General features: G+C 44.0%; 1 protein-coding gene across 1 annotated transcript in view; it reads right to left on the minus strand.

Annotated features, from left to right (window-relative positions):
* Positions 1-11666: 11666 nt before the first annotated feature.
* THSD7B (thrombospondin type 1 domain containing 7B) overlaps positions 11667-17873 on the minus strand; it is a 269315-nt gene continuing 263108 nt past the window's right edge. Inside the window, exons 26-28 of the mRNA XM_037398576.1 lie at positions 17456-17648; positions 13801-13888; positions 11667-12057 (exon numbers count right to left, since the gene is read on the minus strand). Coding sequence (XP_037254473.1) covers positions 11976-12057; positions 13801-13888; positions 17456-17648 — 363 coding nt within the window. The 3' untranslated portion in view covers positions 11667-11975. The remainder of the gene's footprint in view (positions 12058-13800; positions 13889-17455; positions 17649-17873) is intronic.

The following is a 17873-nucleotide window of genomic DNA, read 5'->3' on the forward strand; positions in this document are numbered from 1 at the left end:
GCCCTGCCAACCCCACCTTCTCTGACTCTGTGCGTCTGTTGAATGTGAGTATTTCCCCACCATTTTTTTTTTGTTGTTGTTTTTTGTTTGGTGGGGGTTTTGGGTTTTTTTTGGTAGTCCTGATCAACGTAGGGGATCACCATCGATCTTCATTTGCTTTGCTGCATTCACAGTGGGTTTATTGTAGTGCATTCCTTTAATACTAGATATACCCTATTTTGGCTAACATTCATCTAGATCTTAATACATTAGCTCTATCAGATCTATTATTGCTTATTATAAAGTTGGATTATTTATCAACACAGAACAGTAAGACTGCTGCCAATTCCTTCATTCCCATGAAAGGAAAAGCAGAACTGCTGGGCGAGCGAGGCGGTGGACAGTGAGGAGCCCAAGGTGGGCTCAGAGCAGCCCAAGACCATGTGGTTGGGGCAGTCACATTTGCTGCTGTGGGTGGCCAGGGAGCTTCCCTATACGACACAGGCACAGGACAGCTTTTGATCCCAATTGAGAAAATGTGTTAGCTAAAATAATCTCAGGCAGATTTATGCTATTTGTTCTGCATCGTTACACAGCCATGTTTGCTAAAGCAAGCGATAATTAATCTAGTTGGCCCCCCTTGTGTTTGTAGGCAGTAGAGATACAGTCGTTTTTTTATTCCTTAAAAATAAATACTTCCCACATGGAAGAGCAGTTATCCTAACGTGAGCAGGTTTGACTCGGTAAGGGCACTCACATCGCACCCGATTAGCACACCAATCTTTCCATCAGTTTCCAAACAGAACAGAACCAAGCGCGATAGGAATTTACGCAATACACTGACCAGGGCGATACCTAGCGAGAAAAGAGTAATAAATCCAGTCTGCACCACACTACACCAGCCACCCCACCGCCTTCATTACCAGCTGCAGCACAGAAAGGCCACTATCGACATCTGCTGCTCCCTCCAAACGACGCCAGCGTCTATAGTAATTCCATGACTCGTATCATCACTTGGACTAGACCCGCAGCTGGCTTTGGAAAAAGCACGACCTAGGGAAGGGAGCATAACTGGAGCAAGTTAGTATGTCTGGGAGGCGAGCGGCAAAATCCCTGAGGGAGCAAGCAGCTAAAAACCAAGTCGTGTTTCCCTTCTGACCCTTCAAACGCTTCAAAATATGCTCACAGTTACACATGTAAAAAATAGCCACACTGGAACCGTGGACTAGCAAAGAGGTGGAGGAAAAAAAGGAATTAAAGAAACCTGCCCGTGACGACCCGTACATGGTCTCAGGCTGTGCACAGCTGTGCAGGGCCGTGCTGGTGCAGCGGGTCACACACTGCCCGGGGCTGGTGCTGTGCCACTGGTGCTCCTACAAAAAGCATCAGGGCTTTAGCGCACAGGTCCTGGCTCGGGCCCTAGAGACCAGAGAGACACGGGCAGCTGCCAAATGGGTGGGAATAAGTAACGCCGATAGCTGCGCTGCACCGGCACCAGCAATTCTGCAGCACCGCTATGGCTTAGCGCCTTGCTTTCAGCCCGTGCCATGCTGCTGAGCATCCAGACAAATGCATTTTGCTCCACTTTAACCCTGAAGGCAAAACTGTTCTTTAAATGTTAAAAATGCCACATATTCAGGAGGGGAAAAAATGTAAGTTGTTGGGAGACCTTATGAATGCTGGCACTCCGCTCAGCACCGCTATGAAGTGCTGCTTTGTGTGCAAGGGGGGCTCCTCTGCTTCACCCCCAGCATGGAGAGCTGCTGAACTTATCCACTAGGAACAGTCCACCTTCCAGTGGCAGCTCTGGGCCAGACCAATGATTAAACACGTTACAGGTTAGGGAAGGTAATGCTTCCAGGACTGTCCTCTGAGTACAGGAATGAGGAAGGAGTTGATTCCACCTCCCTCTAATTCTTCTTCATAGTGAGAGAGTGCCAGCTTGCTGTCTCGGTAGTAGAGGAACAAACCCCAGCCAGCACCTTTGCTTTCTGGAAGGGGTGATTCATGGCAGGGGCCACGTGCAACGCCAAGCTGAGCTCTCCTGCAAAAGGCAGAGCCTGCGGGTGGATGGTTTCCAGTTCCACCTGCAGCCATCCCACCCCACTCGCCACCCACGGGCGTTCGCAGCCCACCCTTGCTCGGATGGCCACAGAAAGGGGCACGGCATGGCGAAGAACCCACCCGCTCCTCCTCTGCTCATCGGCACGTTCCCGGTAAGGGCCGGTGGGTGCCGGCATCACCGTGCCGTGGCCTCTGGATCTCCCCAGGGTATTTTGTCCTCCCAAGCTGTTCTCTCCACCGATGCTCAGACCTTGCCTCCCTCACGTGGAGAAGATGAGTGATGTGGGGAGCTGCTGGCACAGCAAGGGGCTGATCCCAGCTCCCTGGTCATATCAAAGCAGCAAACTATCAGTCTCACTAAGAGCAACCCGTCACCCTCACAATTAACCCAGGTTTTTCACCTTACACCTGCTGGGGGAGCCCCCCTGGGCCAGCACCCCCCCGCCCAGGTGGCGGCAGAGGAGCAGGACCCAGCTCTGTATTTTTGCAGCCAAGGTCTTCTTTCAGCTGGGCAGCAAATGAACTCCTTAGGAAAGCAGAACACACTCTCCGCAGCAGAGATTTCGCACCAGCATCTAGGTCCATTCGTGAAATTGGTCATTTGGTGAAGTAATTTGGGAGCGGGGCCCCGCATCCATGGCCGGACAACACTGACATTTCAGTTCTCTCCCGGCTGCGCTGCAATAAATGGAGCTGTCAGGTCAGAGCACGCCATTTCATTTTCATTCAAGCACCTATTTAATATTCATCATGTTATAGGGGGACATTTTTATGTTGGGAAAAACACAAGTGCTCTCCCGAAATGACTCAAGGGCAATAAAGAATAAATTGTCTTTAAAACTGTATAAGGGATGCTGAAGTCACAAACAAGGCATAAAATAATAAGGAGGTGGAAAGTGCTTTTTCCTTATTAGGTTTATCAAAGCAAAACTAGGCTGGCAAGCTTGTTCTATCAAGCAAATGGATGTGGTAAAAGAAGGAAATGAAAATTCTGATCCATATTCATTGCTTTAGTGTCAGCAAGGGAAAAAAAAGATCCACTTTTTTTTTTTTTTTTTTCCCTTTAGAAAGCTGATCTGAAGTTTTACGGAAAAGTAAGTGGAGCTGATAAGGAAGCAAAAGAAAATCAAAGATAATTAATAGAAACAAAGTAAGAAGCAGACAAGGCCAGACAAAATGTCTAATATTAAACAAAATGTGAAACGCAGAACGTGCTTGACTGCACCAGGCAGCAGCTCCAGGCACTGACAGCATCTTAATAGGGAGGTTCTTTCCCAAAGCTCCCAGCCCCTGGCTGGCACCCACCGGCCCCTGCATCGGCAGCAGGCTTTACCCCCAAACACACCCCAGATTCTTCTTCTCTGTTTAAATACAGGCAAACCATTTCCCAGGTTAAAAAGAGGCTCATGCTTTGCACAGCAGAAGTTTAAGGGAGAGCTTGTGACTAAATAGGGGGGTCTTAATGCTGGTGTGGGTGCGTGTGTGTACTTTGTATTTCCACAGCCATGATGAATGAACATATTTTCTCTGTAGGACAATGGCAGGGCAAAGAAGTTTCAAATAAGTCCCGTGTCCTGTGGCTGAGACCAGGGAGGGAGCTGGCCCGCAGCCAGCACCGCACCCCCTGTGCTCTGGGCTGCAACACTCCCCATTTAATTCCAAATTTCACAGCATTTGGCTTTTCCCCCCCCTAACATCCACTTCCCAGGTTCGCATGATTAGGTGAGACAGGCAGCTCTCTGGTTTTTAGCATTGTACTTTCATGGCTGTCATGGTGATGGAAATAAGGTGATGAAGAGTAAAAGCACTAGCATCTATGGAAAAATACTCAAAATTTTCATTATCTGGGAGAGCCATCCCTCATGATTTGTGAGCCAGGTTGCCAATTCAGGCAGTCGTGTGATTCCTGTAAAAGGGAAATCATAACTGTGTGCAGGGGGGATCCAGCAGACTCATCTCAGACTCATCTTCATTTCTAATTCATGTTCTGCCAGTACATCAAAAATACTGCACAATTTTGCAAATTGAAGAAGGGGTTTTGTTTGTTTGTTTGTTTTAGTGCTGGTTTGGGGTTTTTTTGGTCAAAGGTTATCCATGTTGCATGTATGGGAGTGACAAAGAAATGGGAGTTTGATCCCTTTGGCCCTTCTACAGCCCGCTGAATGCAACAAACAGATCTGTACTCCTTCCCCTTACATCTGCCTTCGGTCCCGTGGGCTCATCAGCGCAGATTTTCATGAACAAAGCTTGATGAGATTGGGAAATCAAACCAGCCCCTACTCCTGTAGACAACACAGAATTATTATAGAGCGGTTCATGTAAATATGCTCTCTTTTTCCTCAGAAGAGGACAGTGCTTTTAATGACAAATAGAGCGAAATCTCACTTGCCGTGAAGCAAATAAAATAGTAAATATTTGAATTACTGCTTTTCAGTAATAAAGACTGCATTTTAAAATAATCGCTGTGGGTCTGCCATATCGTACAAAGAAATAGAGTGACAACGCAACTGTGATGTGACACATCTGCATTACAGCTTTTCATCACAACTCAAGTCTTTAACAGGTTCCATCAGCTGATTGCATTCAGAACATGAAGCGATATTTTCTGCCAGCCTCCACTGGAGAAGGAGCAGCAATATTCTGATGCTTCCCAGCACTGAGAAACCTGCCTGAACATCATCGCTGCCACCACAGCGTGCAGCTGTCAGTCACCAGGTAGAGCTTACACAGCTCTATGTCACTGATGCTCCTCTGCTGAGCCCATCATGCACAGCCCCTTGCAACAGAAACCTGAGCTAGGGCTGGCACTGAGATATAACCCCCCGTTTTCTCTGCTCCAGGACTGTCACACACTGCAAGATGAAGCATTTTTCCCAGTCAAAATAGTGGTATGGGGCCATTAGAGGAAACACCAGGTCATCGTAAGTTGCTCTGGTGCACCAAAAGGGTTGTCAGCACTGGAACAAGCTGCCCAGAGCCCAGGGAAGCCGTGGAGTCACCATCCCGGGAGGGATTTAAAAGACATGTAGATGTGGTGCTAAGGGAAATGGGTTAGTGGTGAGCTTGGCAGTGCTAGGTTAATGGTTGGACTCGCTGATCTTAAAGGTCTTTTCCAACCTAAATGATTCTACGATGCCATGACCTGCCTGCTCTGTGACTTTCCTTGGCCATCCCTCAGCATGTCTGTCACCGGGAGAGATGGCTCAGAGACAGTCTGGGTTTCAGCAGATGCCCTTCTTACACCTCTCAAAACAGTTGACTGGTGTTTCAGCTGGGCTACAACCTCTACGAGTTCTACAAAGCATAGGTTAAAAGTACAAAACCCTCTGTCATAGTGAAATCTCTCTTCCAATGTCCTGCTTTGGATTGCTTACCTGAGGACAAGACATTTGTTTCATCTGAGGAAAGGCTTAAAATATCCACCTCAAATAAGAAAACCACTGATGTCAGCTGTCCCTGTGAACCTCCCATGTTGTTCTTTCTCAAAGCATGGAAGATGATAGATTAAATCGCCATTTCATCCCATCATCGAAACAATCCTGGATTTCCATCCTTGGGTAAACCCCAACTACTCCACTTAAACAAATTTGGATACACTTGGTCTACCCAATGCACACCTGCCAAGAAGCTTAACACTCTGCCCTAGAAGAGCAGCCACAGACCACATTTCTCATGGTACACTTGCACCTTTTGCGGGTCTGACCCACCAATTGATGGGATGTTCCAATTGATGGGATGTTCTTCTCTATTCCAGTCACTGAACTAAATTGACTAGCAATGTAGAAGACAAAATGAAATTGTGTAATTAAATAACTTAATTTGCTACATGAGGTATTTCAGGACCGATGAACTAATATTTGCAAAGGGCACCAAAGGTGGAAAACTAAGGAAGCAACAGCTAACAGCCTACAAATGATCTGCTCGTCTCTGAGTGAAGTCCATAGGCATAATTTACTGATTTTGGAACAGATACATCCCTCCTTTTCCATCTCCAGATATGGTTTTGCCTGATGCTACAAGTGTCAGAGGGGTGACACTAACTCTGCATCAATCCCTGCTAAACCCGAGGCTCAGTTACCAAAGGCCAGTTGCAATGGAGAGAGGAAATGTCACATCGTTCCTTGGCCTAATCCTGCTGCTCTGCAGTGCTGTGATTACTGGGCAATGGCAGCAGCCTGGAAATGACACTTCTGGACAGAATTCATCTGCTCAGACACTTCGGCAAGAAAAGCTACTGGAAGCCTGCTCACATGGGGTAGAAGCCAGATCACACCCCCCCAAAAAAAAAAAATTACAACTGCCACCTTCCTCATCTACGAAATTAATGCTTGGTGCTGCACTTCATCCACATACTGTGGAAAGATTCTTCACTGTTACTATGTTTGAAGAGGTTTTTTTTCCAAATGTCATATCGGCATGTAACAACCACAATATTCATAACATGCAGGTGAACTTTCATGAAGCAGAAGAGAAAATGAACATTCTTCTTTATCAGAGGAAACTGAATCTGATTTTTCATCCCATCAAAACATCTCCTCACAAACAGGATAAATCCTATCAATTGCTTTAACCCACGTCTCTGCCTAGAGTGCATTCTATATGCTATTGTAACAAAGCATGTAATCAAAGTAAACGAGCATGATTACCCACGAGTGCAAATACAGGGTTTCTGGATTCTTTTCTCAGGCATTTCATATGGGATCATTTTACCATATGTTTACATTGAAAAATAAGAATAAACTATATTAGATTGGAAGATAAAAGGGTACACATTAAAAATTCATGCAGAAAGCATCCCATAGCCATGATTACCATTATAACCATTAATTCAAATCTAGCCTTCTCTCCCCAAATGTAAATGTCACCAAATCATAAAGCATGGCCAAATAATAATCCGTTTCCAGGGACACAGGGGTCCTGTGCTATCAGACTTTACAGCAAAATTTTCATTTCTCTCCACCAGGTAGGAACAAGAAATGACTGAACATGATTCCATTTATTTAATGGTAATTCAGGTGAATTCCTTGGGGTTTTTTACACTCGTGTTTCTAGTTCTAGTTACCCTGAGGGGCCAGACAAACTTCTTTAAGCCACCCTCACAGCTGCACATGTTTCCCGACCGGTTACCAAGCCCCTAACAGATCACATCCCCATCCACACAGCTGCACCAGGCAGGGACGACCGCCGTGATTGGGGGGGATGCCCCTTCCCCACAGATGCAGCAAGACCAGGGGGAATTACAGGAGACTCACTTTATCTTCCCCATCTGACAGAAGCAGGAGGCCTGACCCATCGTAACCATTACAAGTCAGGTCGTGTCACATCACAACAGCCTAACGGCATGGCTGGTGGCACGAGTCATGTCAGCAGTTAAATGACAGTAACTGAGTCACCCATCAGGTCGCAGCTCTGGGAATCAAGTAACATATGCATATTGATGGTGTGTAACGGTATGCGCACAGATACATCTTCATAAACCTAATATAAATCAAGCTCCTGTCCAGGACAGGCGCATGTCACAGCTGTAAGATGTGGAAGTTAATTCATTTAAATTACATTTTAAACCAGACAGAATGGTAATCTGGCCTGAGGCACGTTAATACATCAGGTATCCCGATCCATCTTTCAAAAGGTCCTGAGTTAGTTCGGGGTTTTTTCCACACTACTACCTCCCATTTGAAAACAAGCCCTGAAATTATATTTAAACTGCATTTCTCCTTCCATTCATAGGTATTTCTCCTTCCATTCACAGGTGTACATTAAGTTACATATTTAGAAAAAATAGGTCTCTCAAGAAACCAGCTATGCCATGCTAGCAGGAAATAATAACTTCACATTTACCAAGACTCATCCAAAACAGAAGTGCTCAACAGATTATTCTGCTCCACTCCCCCTCCCGCCCCCCGCCCCCCCCCCCCCCCAATAATATTCTTCATTTCCTGATGAAACTGGTCATGGATATATGTGCACTTCAGCAGAGAAAACTATGTAATTAGGCTCCTCTTCAACACATAGGAATACAAGCACAAGCTAATTTACAAGTCATTAGCTATGTTGTCTTGTAGGAATTTTTACACTACTCTGCTTCCAGAGAATAAAAAAAAAAAAAACCAAACCAGTCTTTGCTAAGTTCAAGTGTCCAGTGACACTTCTGTCGCTGGAGGGGAGAGGGGTCCAGCTGGGATCCAGCCTCACTAACGTGGAAGCGCCCCAAGACTTCAGGATATTTCTGCACAAAAAATGTAGTTTGAATTTACATACCTCATACAAAAGCCCAGCTGTTCGCAGCGTTTACACACAGTGCTACACAGAGCCACGGTACCTGTGCATGCAAATATCCCATTTCTAAGCACAACTGAGGTGACTGCAGGAACAATGTAGGCATGCAACACTTCAATACTTCTTGGCAATTGGTCTTCTGTGGTGTCTTCTACTTCAGGCTGCTGCTCTTTTGTTTTACTGTTGTGTGTTAAAGAGTCTTTGAATGGAGGAGAAAAAATGCCACAGATGACAGATCTCACCAAAAAAAAAAAAAAAAAATATTTTACAGCTGTAATACTCAAGTAGGAAACACCTAGTAGCGGACACTGAAATCAATAGTATTGAAACAAAAGATGACAAATTGCAGACTCTTTCATTATCTGGTTATTAACTACCAAGACAGATTGCCAGGGCATTTGGGGAATGCTTCACCCACAGGTGCTTTTACTCACAATCACATACATGTCTTCACGCGCTGCCCTAGCTGGGGGTACGGGAATTACCTTCCCAAACGGGACCAAAGCCTCTCCCCTCTCTTCAGCAGGAGTCAGCACCAGCTACTTCAGCGCATAGTTTTGAAACCCCAAATAGGCAAGAACAGGGATCAATCCCTCTTCCACATCATGACTGACTTTGGACTCCAAAAGGTTGGAATTGAATCCAGTGCTCCTACGGGAGGCTGGGCAGCCCTCCCAGCAGGATACCCAGGGCTCTTACCAACAGCGATCATGCCTAAACAGATTCTTCTCCCAGATAACAAGCGACAGAACAAGGGGCAACAGCCTCAAGTTGAGCCAAGGGAGGTTTAGATGGGATATTGGGAAAAAGCTCTTCACTGAAAGGGTGGCAAAACATTGGAACAGGCTGCCCACGGACAGGGTGGAATCACCACCCCTGGAGGTGTTTAAAAAATGCATAGATGTGGTGCTAGGGACATGGTTTAGTGGTGGGCTTGGCAGTCCTGGGGTAACAGTTGGGTTTGACAATCTGAAAGGTCTTTTCCAACATAAATGATTCTACGATTCTATAAAGAACCAATTCTTTTTTTTTTGCATTATGCTGCACTCTCAGCCTCATGGACCCTGCAGGGCCACCAGCTCTTTGGTTCATTTCCATAGCTTAATTTAATCCTGAATTAGCAAATACATGCAATCCTGCCATGACATCTGAATATCTGCGCTGTCCAAGCCAGACACGAGCGGGCTCAGGACCCACGTGCACACCAGCAGACCCAGCACACGGCCAGCAGCGGCTCTGTCTAACAGCAGCCTCGTGAGCCTTCCCCTCTCTTGTATTTTATTTTATGAAGTCAGACAGGCGCACTCATCCCCTAAAGGGCACTACGGGACTGCTCGAGCTCTGCAGCAGATGCTGTCCCTTGGCCCCACCGGCAGCGCCCAGCCCGGGCGTGAGCCATGGCCAGTCCCTCCAGGGCTTTGGCCAGAAGGCGCTATGGCACCAGGGGGCACATGGGCTGCGTGTCTGTGTCCCCACTCCTAACCAGACCCACCTGCTCCATATGAAAACACTTTGCAGCACTGTGCCCGGAGCTCCTCACCTCCCTCAGGCAGTTCTCCATCCAGCCCACGTCTCCTGCACTGGACATCACGGTTTGGACTGTAATTTACCCTGATGTTGAGGGCAACGACCACATCTCACAGCTGTCATTTTCTGTTATTATTACACCAGCTTTCCCACTCCAACGTCTTTTTGAGCAGCATGCTTAACTGTATTTATTCCTTCATTATTCAGAGAGCACCATTCTCCCCACATGGTATCCCACAGACAAAATATATTAAGATCTGGCAGTATTTTTCCTAATAGCACTAGATCATTATTCCCCTCAGAACTCTTACTCTATACAAGTTACTCAAAGGTTCAGTAAAGGGCACTTAAAAAAAACACTTAGGCCCCCAAAGTTACAGAAGAACACCAGATCCTGCTTTTTATACCATAAACAGTTAAAGCCTGAAAGGAGAAAGTAGGGCCAGCACATCTTCAGGGCTAGAAACAAGTGCGACAATTTCCCCTCACAATTCCATCAGCCTTTTCTTTCAGTGCAGGGAGAGGAAAGCTCATTCCTGACCTTGCTATGATGACACAGTATCACCTCAATTCGACGCTGCAGGAGACCGGCTGGCTGGGTGGGATCCTGACCTACGGAAGGAAACCGATCTACAACTCCATCATTTTTTCAATGAAACCGTAACATCCAAATCACTTTACAAAGCTGTGAATAGCAACGTTAACAAGACCAGCATTGCCTTCTGCCCTAGTTATACCTTTCTTTCTCTTCCAATGATCTGCTCTGACGTAACCGTGGATTGAGAAGGACCGTATAGGTGCCAGGCTGGTAACAATCCTTCTCTTCCCTCTCGTTATTGGAATAAGCAGCAGCATTGTGCTAAAAATAAGACCAAACATTCTCCAGATCTGCAATTATTCTCTCGCCCAGTACTTGTCTACAATATTTCTTCCACTAATCGCTACAGCACAAAATATGCCAGAATTGTTTGAAATCCAAGTCCAACCTCAGACACAGTAGAAGGCTAATAACGAATGCTGTTTACACACATTTAATTCAACATACCAGAAGCAATTTTCTCACTCTCTTTAGCATTTTATTTGCTTATAAATACAAGTCAATACCACAAGATGGCACTTTCTTACTTGTTACACACACTATTATAAACACTTACCCTCTTCAAATGTTCCCAGATGTTTACGACATGTAACTTCTCAGTGGTTTCCAAACATTTATAAAAGCAAGACCTTCTACAAACTGCCTTTGTGTTTGATGTATATTAAATGAGGTCAGGTAATTAAATTCAAAAAAAGAATTTATAAATATTTCAGATAAGAAAATTTAAATACAAAAGTGGAGTTTGTATTAATTAAACTGAATAACAATTTAAACTGGCCATAATGTATCTACATGGTTTAATTTAATTTAAAATACTTTTTAAACAATCAAATCCTATAGCCATTCACCAAAACATCTATCTACTCAACTCTTTAAAAAATATTCTTGGTTAAGAAACCACCTATGCTTTTTCATAACAATCCTTATTCTGTCCTGTAGGTGGAAATGAAGCAAAATCATATTCCAGACTAGAAAACAGGATAAGAAGGAAGAAACTTTAAAAAACCTAGTAACTTCAGACACTTCAGCTCATTCTTCCTTGCGTTTCTCAAAATACATGATCCGGTTTTAAAGTCTTTGAACGAAATGTAAACGCTAGAAAACTCATTGTTGAAATATGTGAAGAATAAAGAACGCTGCACTAATATAGTGCATAATGATGCTGTGTCAAACTTGTCATTTACAGTAAATGTCACATTTTCCTCAGGATTGTCATGCCTTTTTTTTTTTTTTTTTACTAATTCCTTTTGATGTTTGTAGATTCTCTTAGGTGTTTTTTTGATTCCCATTGCTCAACAGGAAGAGATGCATTTTGTGGTCTCTTCAGAAAAGTTTCACAAGATACAAGTCTTTGACTCCATTTTTTTTAATAGAGAGGTGGCAAAATTTTAAGCTTGCAATACTTCTGTTCTGTTCTGCCCGGTATATTACACATCAGGAGATTCCTCAAAAAACTGAGAAGTCTGAGAGTTCCAAAAAAGAAAGCAGTTAAGGCAGTCGATGTCTACATTTGGATTCCTTTTTTATGTTACATATCAATGTCTCCGTCATAGGCTAAGGTTAGAGGCTTCTGCTGCGGAGGAGTGCTTTGATGCTGCTTTGTTTTTTTGCTGCAAGAAAAATATTTCAAGAGACAAAATTATAAGCTGTAATAAGCTCAGAAACCTCACCAAAACTCAAATATCAACGAAAAATCAACTTCCCACCCCAGCTCTTTCATTTTGCAACTAGGTGACACTGCAGTACAAGTGACTGCGTCCCAGAAAAACCACACCGACCTGCTTGTGTATGGTGATGTGGTGCAGACATACAGCCTGCCGAAAACTGGCAGCCAGCTGTGCTCTTCTTCTGGAGAGGAAATAAAGTGTATTTGTCTCCCCTGTCTTCTCACAGCTGACAAAACAAGGAACACCTCGCAGAAAAATTGAAATGTGAACTGTCTATGAGTGGGATATTCTCATTTTTTTCTTTGGCATGGTATTGAAGTAACAATAATTATTATTGAGAAATACATTTCCTCACCAGCCTTCGAGTGATGGAAAACTACGTAATGTTATTCAAAAAGTCCTCTGTATGCTCCACGGTGAAGCCACAGAGAAACGGTAGCTGCATGGCTGGGAAAATAACTGCATTGCCTAAGCAGCGTCCAAATGGTGTTTTTTAAGCTTCTAACTGAAGTGAGAGACTGAGGGGAAGACTAAGAGAGTGAGAGAGAATAAACTGATTTGAGATGAAAAGGGCATCGATGCTGTCAGGCCACAGTTGTGATGCTCTGGTTGCCTGCCCTGATCTGACAGGGGCTGGGGCAACTTGCACGGTTAACGTTTGTAAAGCCCAAGCCAGCTCCATGGTCCTCAGGGATAGCTCTGGGCCTTGCAGGACACATGGACATTGGCCACTGCTCCCTTTGCATCCACTGAGATGCATCGATGGCAGAACCTTTCCAAATTTTCAAAGCAGAGAGCACATCACTAGCCTGGGGCAGCGGTTGCTTTGGAGGGCAGACGTCTCCCTGACCAGTAAAGCCCACACTGGTGTAGACCAGGGCTTCGGTACACCCAGTGCTCTACCAGCGGCTGGTAACAGCAGCCTTACCCACGGGACATATCTCCACCTGACATGTTCATCGCAAAAACCTATTTAGGGAATTCCTGAGCTGGAGCGTACATCCAGAACACCACAATTAACACCAGGAGACCCAATCTCCCGTGAACTGTTATGCCATCTTCAAATCCATTTATCTTCCTGGCACACACAGTCCCTGGCACCGTGTGAAAAATAAAATCTTTTGTTTATTTTAAACGATCATTTCATCAGATGCCTTCCACTTCTTATACTATGGGAAACAAAAATTCCCTAGCAGCCTTTTCTACTCCATTCATGATTTCATAGATCGCTTTTGTATTCCCATGTCAAAAATCATTTTCCAAATGAATGCCCCTATTCTATTTAGTCCTTCCTTGAGCAGAAGCCAGCTCCTCGATCCAATCAGCCTCCTCACCTTTTTTTTTCAGTTTTGCTTTATTTTTTTTTTTAAGAATACAATAAAAAGCCCTTTCTAATCCCAGCAGAAGTCTGCATAAATATAAGGGCCTATTGCTAACCAAAAAGAATCCTTTCCCTGCATGGTCACCATACCTCTTCACAACTACATCCGTTAGTATTTACAATTTGGAGCTTAAAACTACTCTGAGGCCAAATGAAGGCAGTTAGGTAATCCAAGCTCCATCCTTTCCTAAAGCCTTGAGGATTAAATCTCTGTAACACAGAACACTGTGATACATTTCGGATTGTTTAAATAAAAGCAAACTAGCTTTTATTTTATTGAAGGACAAAATACAGGTCATACTCACCACATCAGGTAGGATGTAAAAATCAGGAAAACTATGATGAGGAACCCGCCAGCTGATACTCCGTATACCCACATCTTCAGTTTACCATCTGTTGGAAGATGTGGAAAAAGGACAGGGGGAGAAAAGGGGAGAATAAAAAACCTTTATTCTAAAACACACAAATTCTTCAAAGATTAAGTAAAGAGAAAGCACACGAGCAAAATTAGTGGCGTCATTGCTGGGAAACACAGCAAGGTCAGGCTGGGAATAACCCATAAACCCCACATTTTTGACAGAAAAAAAAATTCCTGCAAAAATCAATCATTTTAAAGACAAAAATCATAACTTTGGTAAGGAGTGTAGATTTTTCTCAACGATAACTGAAAATGAACTCCTCATCTCAGCTTTCCAAAGCAGCATTATTTCATAACCTCTCCTCTGGCTGAGCTCCTGCAGTTCGTTACAGGCAGCCCGGGCTTACGGTGCGGCACAAGAAATACAACCTGGCCAGGCTCCTGCCTGTGGAAAGGAGCAGGGCACAAGATAATTGCAGTGCATTTGCCCCAGAGCGCCCGTGGCTGCTCTGGCAAAGGCAGCTCAATGTTGAGCTGACCCAGATAGAAGCGCAGGTAACACCCGATACGTTCAGCCTTATGAAAAGCGGACTGAGAAGGGATGGGATTGTTCTCTGTAAATACCTGGGGTCAACTGGGGTAAACACCAGTGAGCAAGCTACTTAGGGCTGAAAAACACTTGGGCAACAAACGGACATAAGTTCGGCTTAGAATAAAAACAAGAATACGCTTTGTAATAGTAAGAGGGATAAAGTTGTGCAAGAGCTTTCTAGTTGGGCCACAGGAGCCCAAGACACAGCGGGCTTTAAGACAAAGTAAGGCTCTTGACAGGACCGTTGGGGTTTCAAGGACAGAGGACCCCTGCAGGAACCCCTCCACGTACATGTGAGCTTGAGTGTGTTGAAACATATCCTTCTGACACAACATCCCAAAACACGTTATTTGGACAGGTCCTTAATTACAAGCTTTGCAATAGTAACAATAATAATTCTAAAAAGAGCAGCATTTCCATTTCTCACTCCGTTCTGGCTGTACAGCTTGCTCGGTGGGGAGAAGCAATAGCATTTTTCCCCATGCAGCAGTCGCCTGAGCTGATTCACATCAATAGAGCTGTTAATACATAGCGGAGGCAGGAATAGGAACCTGCCCGTGCTCACAGCCGTGGTTTGACATAGGCCATTTCAAACTCAGTCATGCGAGCGGGGAGTTACTTCACGGACAATCACCGAGCCTGTTTTACATTTTACGTTTGAATGATGAATTTTTTCAAAGGGAAACATACTTAATCAGATCCCATTCTTTCTCTTTTTTTCTTCCAGGCTTTGTGGAAAGGCTGAGTACCTCTCAGATTTTCTCTTCTCCTTGAAACACTTACAGCCTATCTCTCATGTGAGACAAACTTCATTTGTCAGGTCTGGGTTGGTTTGTTTTGTTTTTGGTTTTTTTTGTTTTTTGCTGAAGTCAGGGTATGAAATTTGTCACCCTCTCAACTGGAGATGCCCATGAAACATTCAGCAGTCCTGCAAAGGGACTGTCGCAGCCACAAAAAGGCATCCCACAGTGTCTTCTGTGAAGGCAGCCGGGCTCTCCACCCCCAACACAAAGGCATTGGACCATGTCATCCTACAATTTAAACACTGCTATTTAAATTGCTCTCAACTTGAAAAAAGTTCCTGTACCTGAACTCTGACCTCCCAGAGTGTTGTAAAGAAAGGAAAAACACAGCCTGATTCAAAATCAGCTCTGTGCACTCCTGCAGAGCATTTAGAAGAACAAAAACATCAGCCTCATTAAATCGTAATAAAATTTGTGTTCCAAACTGTAAACAGGAAGGGAAATAACAAATTAATTGGAGAAAGGCACGTATACTTTTACTGACAGATGTAAGTCCTTAGACGTACACAAATGTCAAGGACTATGGTACTGAAGGGCAGTAAATGCCATCCATACAGGGAGCATTCACCACAGACCTGCTATCAAGAGCCTAACTGGTAGGTAACAGCAGTTTACTGGCTCAGCTAGCAGTAATTACTGCAAACCCCCAGACTAATAAGCCTGACAGCCTGTTTAAGGGGAGTAATTACATATTTTGTCAAGAAGTTAGACAAAGGGCAGTGATTTCAAGAGCACCAGCCTTGAGCTGGGGTCTGAGGGGCACATACAGACCTAAGAGTTACCTGCAGGATGCCACGGGGTCGGTGATACACTTAGCACTCGTAGAACACATTTATACCTTTCCCATCTATTGTTTCTATAACACGTCTGCCCTAAAATTAAATAACACCATGTTCAGTAAAAGCTCCTTAGTCCCTATTTCTGTCTTGCAGTCCCTGGGGGAGAACTGGCTCACAGATGCTGCGCTGAGGTCAAGCCCACCAAAAGCTTTCAGGGCTGCAGCCTTGAATGCTGATTTAAAAAGAGGATTGCAGCATCCACCTGCACCTCTCTCCCTTTTTCTAACCCCGTAAAGGTACCAGCTGAAAAGATGACACCTAAGTAAGACAGCCTACAGAGGGGCATGGATGCTGACAAAAAGGCAATTAACCCCAAACCTGTGACTCAAACTGCTGCTGAACTGTGTGGGCTTCTGGATGACGGGTTTGATCAAAAAACAGCCAACTTTAAAAGGCTTTGGACCAAACTCTATGAGCTCAGAGACTATGAATGCAAAGGTTAACTACTGTATGCAAATCAAATATGTAAATGTAACATTCAAAGTGTGACCACATATATCAGACAGAATTATGGCTCCCTGAATCCCGTAACAGAACCTTTTGTTACATGTTTTCTGAAGTCTTGTGTTCATTACAAACTCATAGGAAACAAATGCAATGTCAGGTAATAGAAGAGGGGCAAGACTGCATTGCCAGTATTTTAGAATACGCCTTCACCTCACATTCTGAAGTCCTATTTGCATTTTAGAAATTTACTTTGAATAAATTAATCCTGCAAATAACAGCCAAAACGGTAATCAGCTATTACAGCTACAGCACCAGTCCTGTGAACCGGTCTGGCCACATCCAGTACATGGTTCCAACTGGGAAGCATTTTATAAGTGTGGAAGTCAAAGGTCCGCTTGGGATGCACTGATTTGGCACAGCAGCTTGCCTGCTTTTTGCCAGGTATTTTTTAATGTCTTAACTTCAACACTTTAAACGCTACATTTTCTACCCCCCCTTTTTTTTTTTAATATACTTTTGAAATATGGCAAGAAACAACCAATGTTTTCTTTAATGGAATCTTAAGTACTTTCTGCTCTGAATCTTCTGAAGCACTAGTGATCAATATCTTTCCTGGTCCAAACATATTAGTTCTAGAAACATTATCAGATAACAGTTCTAAGCATCCCCCCAATTCACATATGAGTATACTTTTGCAAAATATTATTGCTTCACTCTGTCTTTGCTATCTCTCAACATAAGAGATTGTGATTACTCTGTATAGGCACAAAGGAATGAAAGATGGCATGTGAGTTAGAAACTGGGAGGCTGCTCTGCAGCTCCCAGACACAATCTCTGATGTTACAATCTACAAAGCTTGTACCTTTCTTCTACAGAAATGCTGTAAAGACAATTTATTCCATTCATATTTAAGTTTTTCACCTGGATTAAAAGGTTGAATAGACCATCCTTTGAAAATGTCATGCATTTTTGAGTTGACAGGTTTATTTTTTCCAGCAATGGTCTTAACATCAGCTTTCTTATCTTCTAAACCTGGTACCTTCATGCAGTAATCCAGGAAACCATTTGATCTCATTATTTCTGTATATCCTCGCTCGCAACCGCAGACTCCGCTCTAGGCGATAAAAGGGAATTCAGTATTAAACCAAACAGCATCTTCTCGCAGACCAGTGCAAATCATAGGCAAATTATGAACAAACTGCAAGGTATACCCTGCACGTTCGACTTCACCACCACCAAACCAACCAAACCAGAAACCAGTGCCTGCAAACCCATTTCAGTACAAAAAGCCAAAATATATTTGGGGAATTGGCTGAATAAAAAGTCAGTAATTACAGAA

The sequence above is a fragment of the Falco rusticolus genome, chromosome 8, assembly GCF_015220075.1.
Source record: "Falco rusticolus isolate bFalRus1 chromosome 8, bFalRus1.pri, whole genome shotgun sequence".
In the NCBI taxonomy this organism is placed as follows: domain Eukaryota; kingdom Metazoa; phylum Chordata; class Aves; order Falconiformes; family Falconidae; genus Falco; species Falco rusticolus.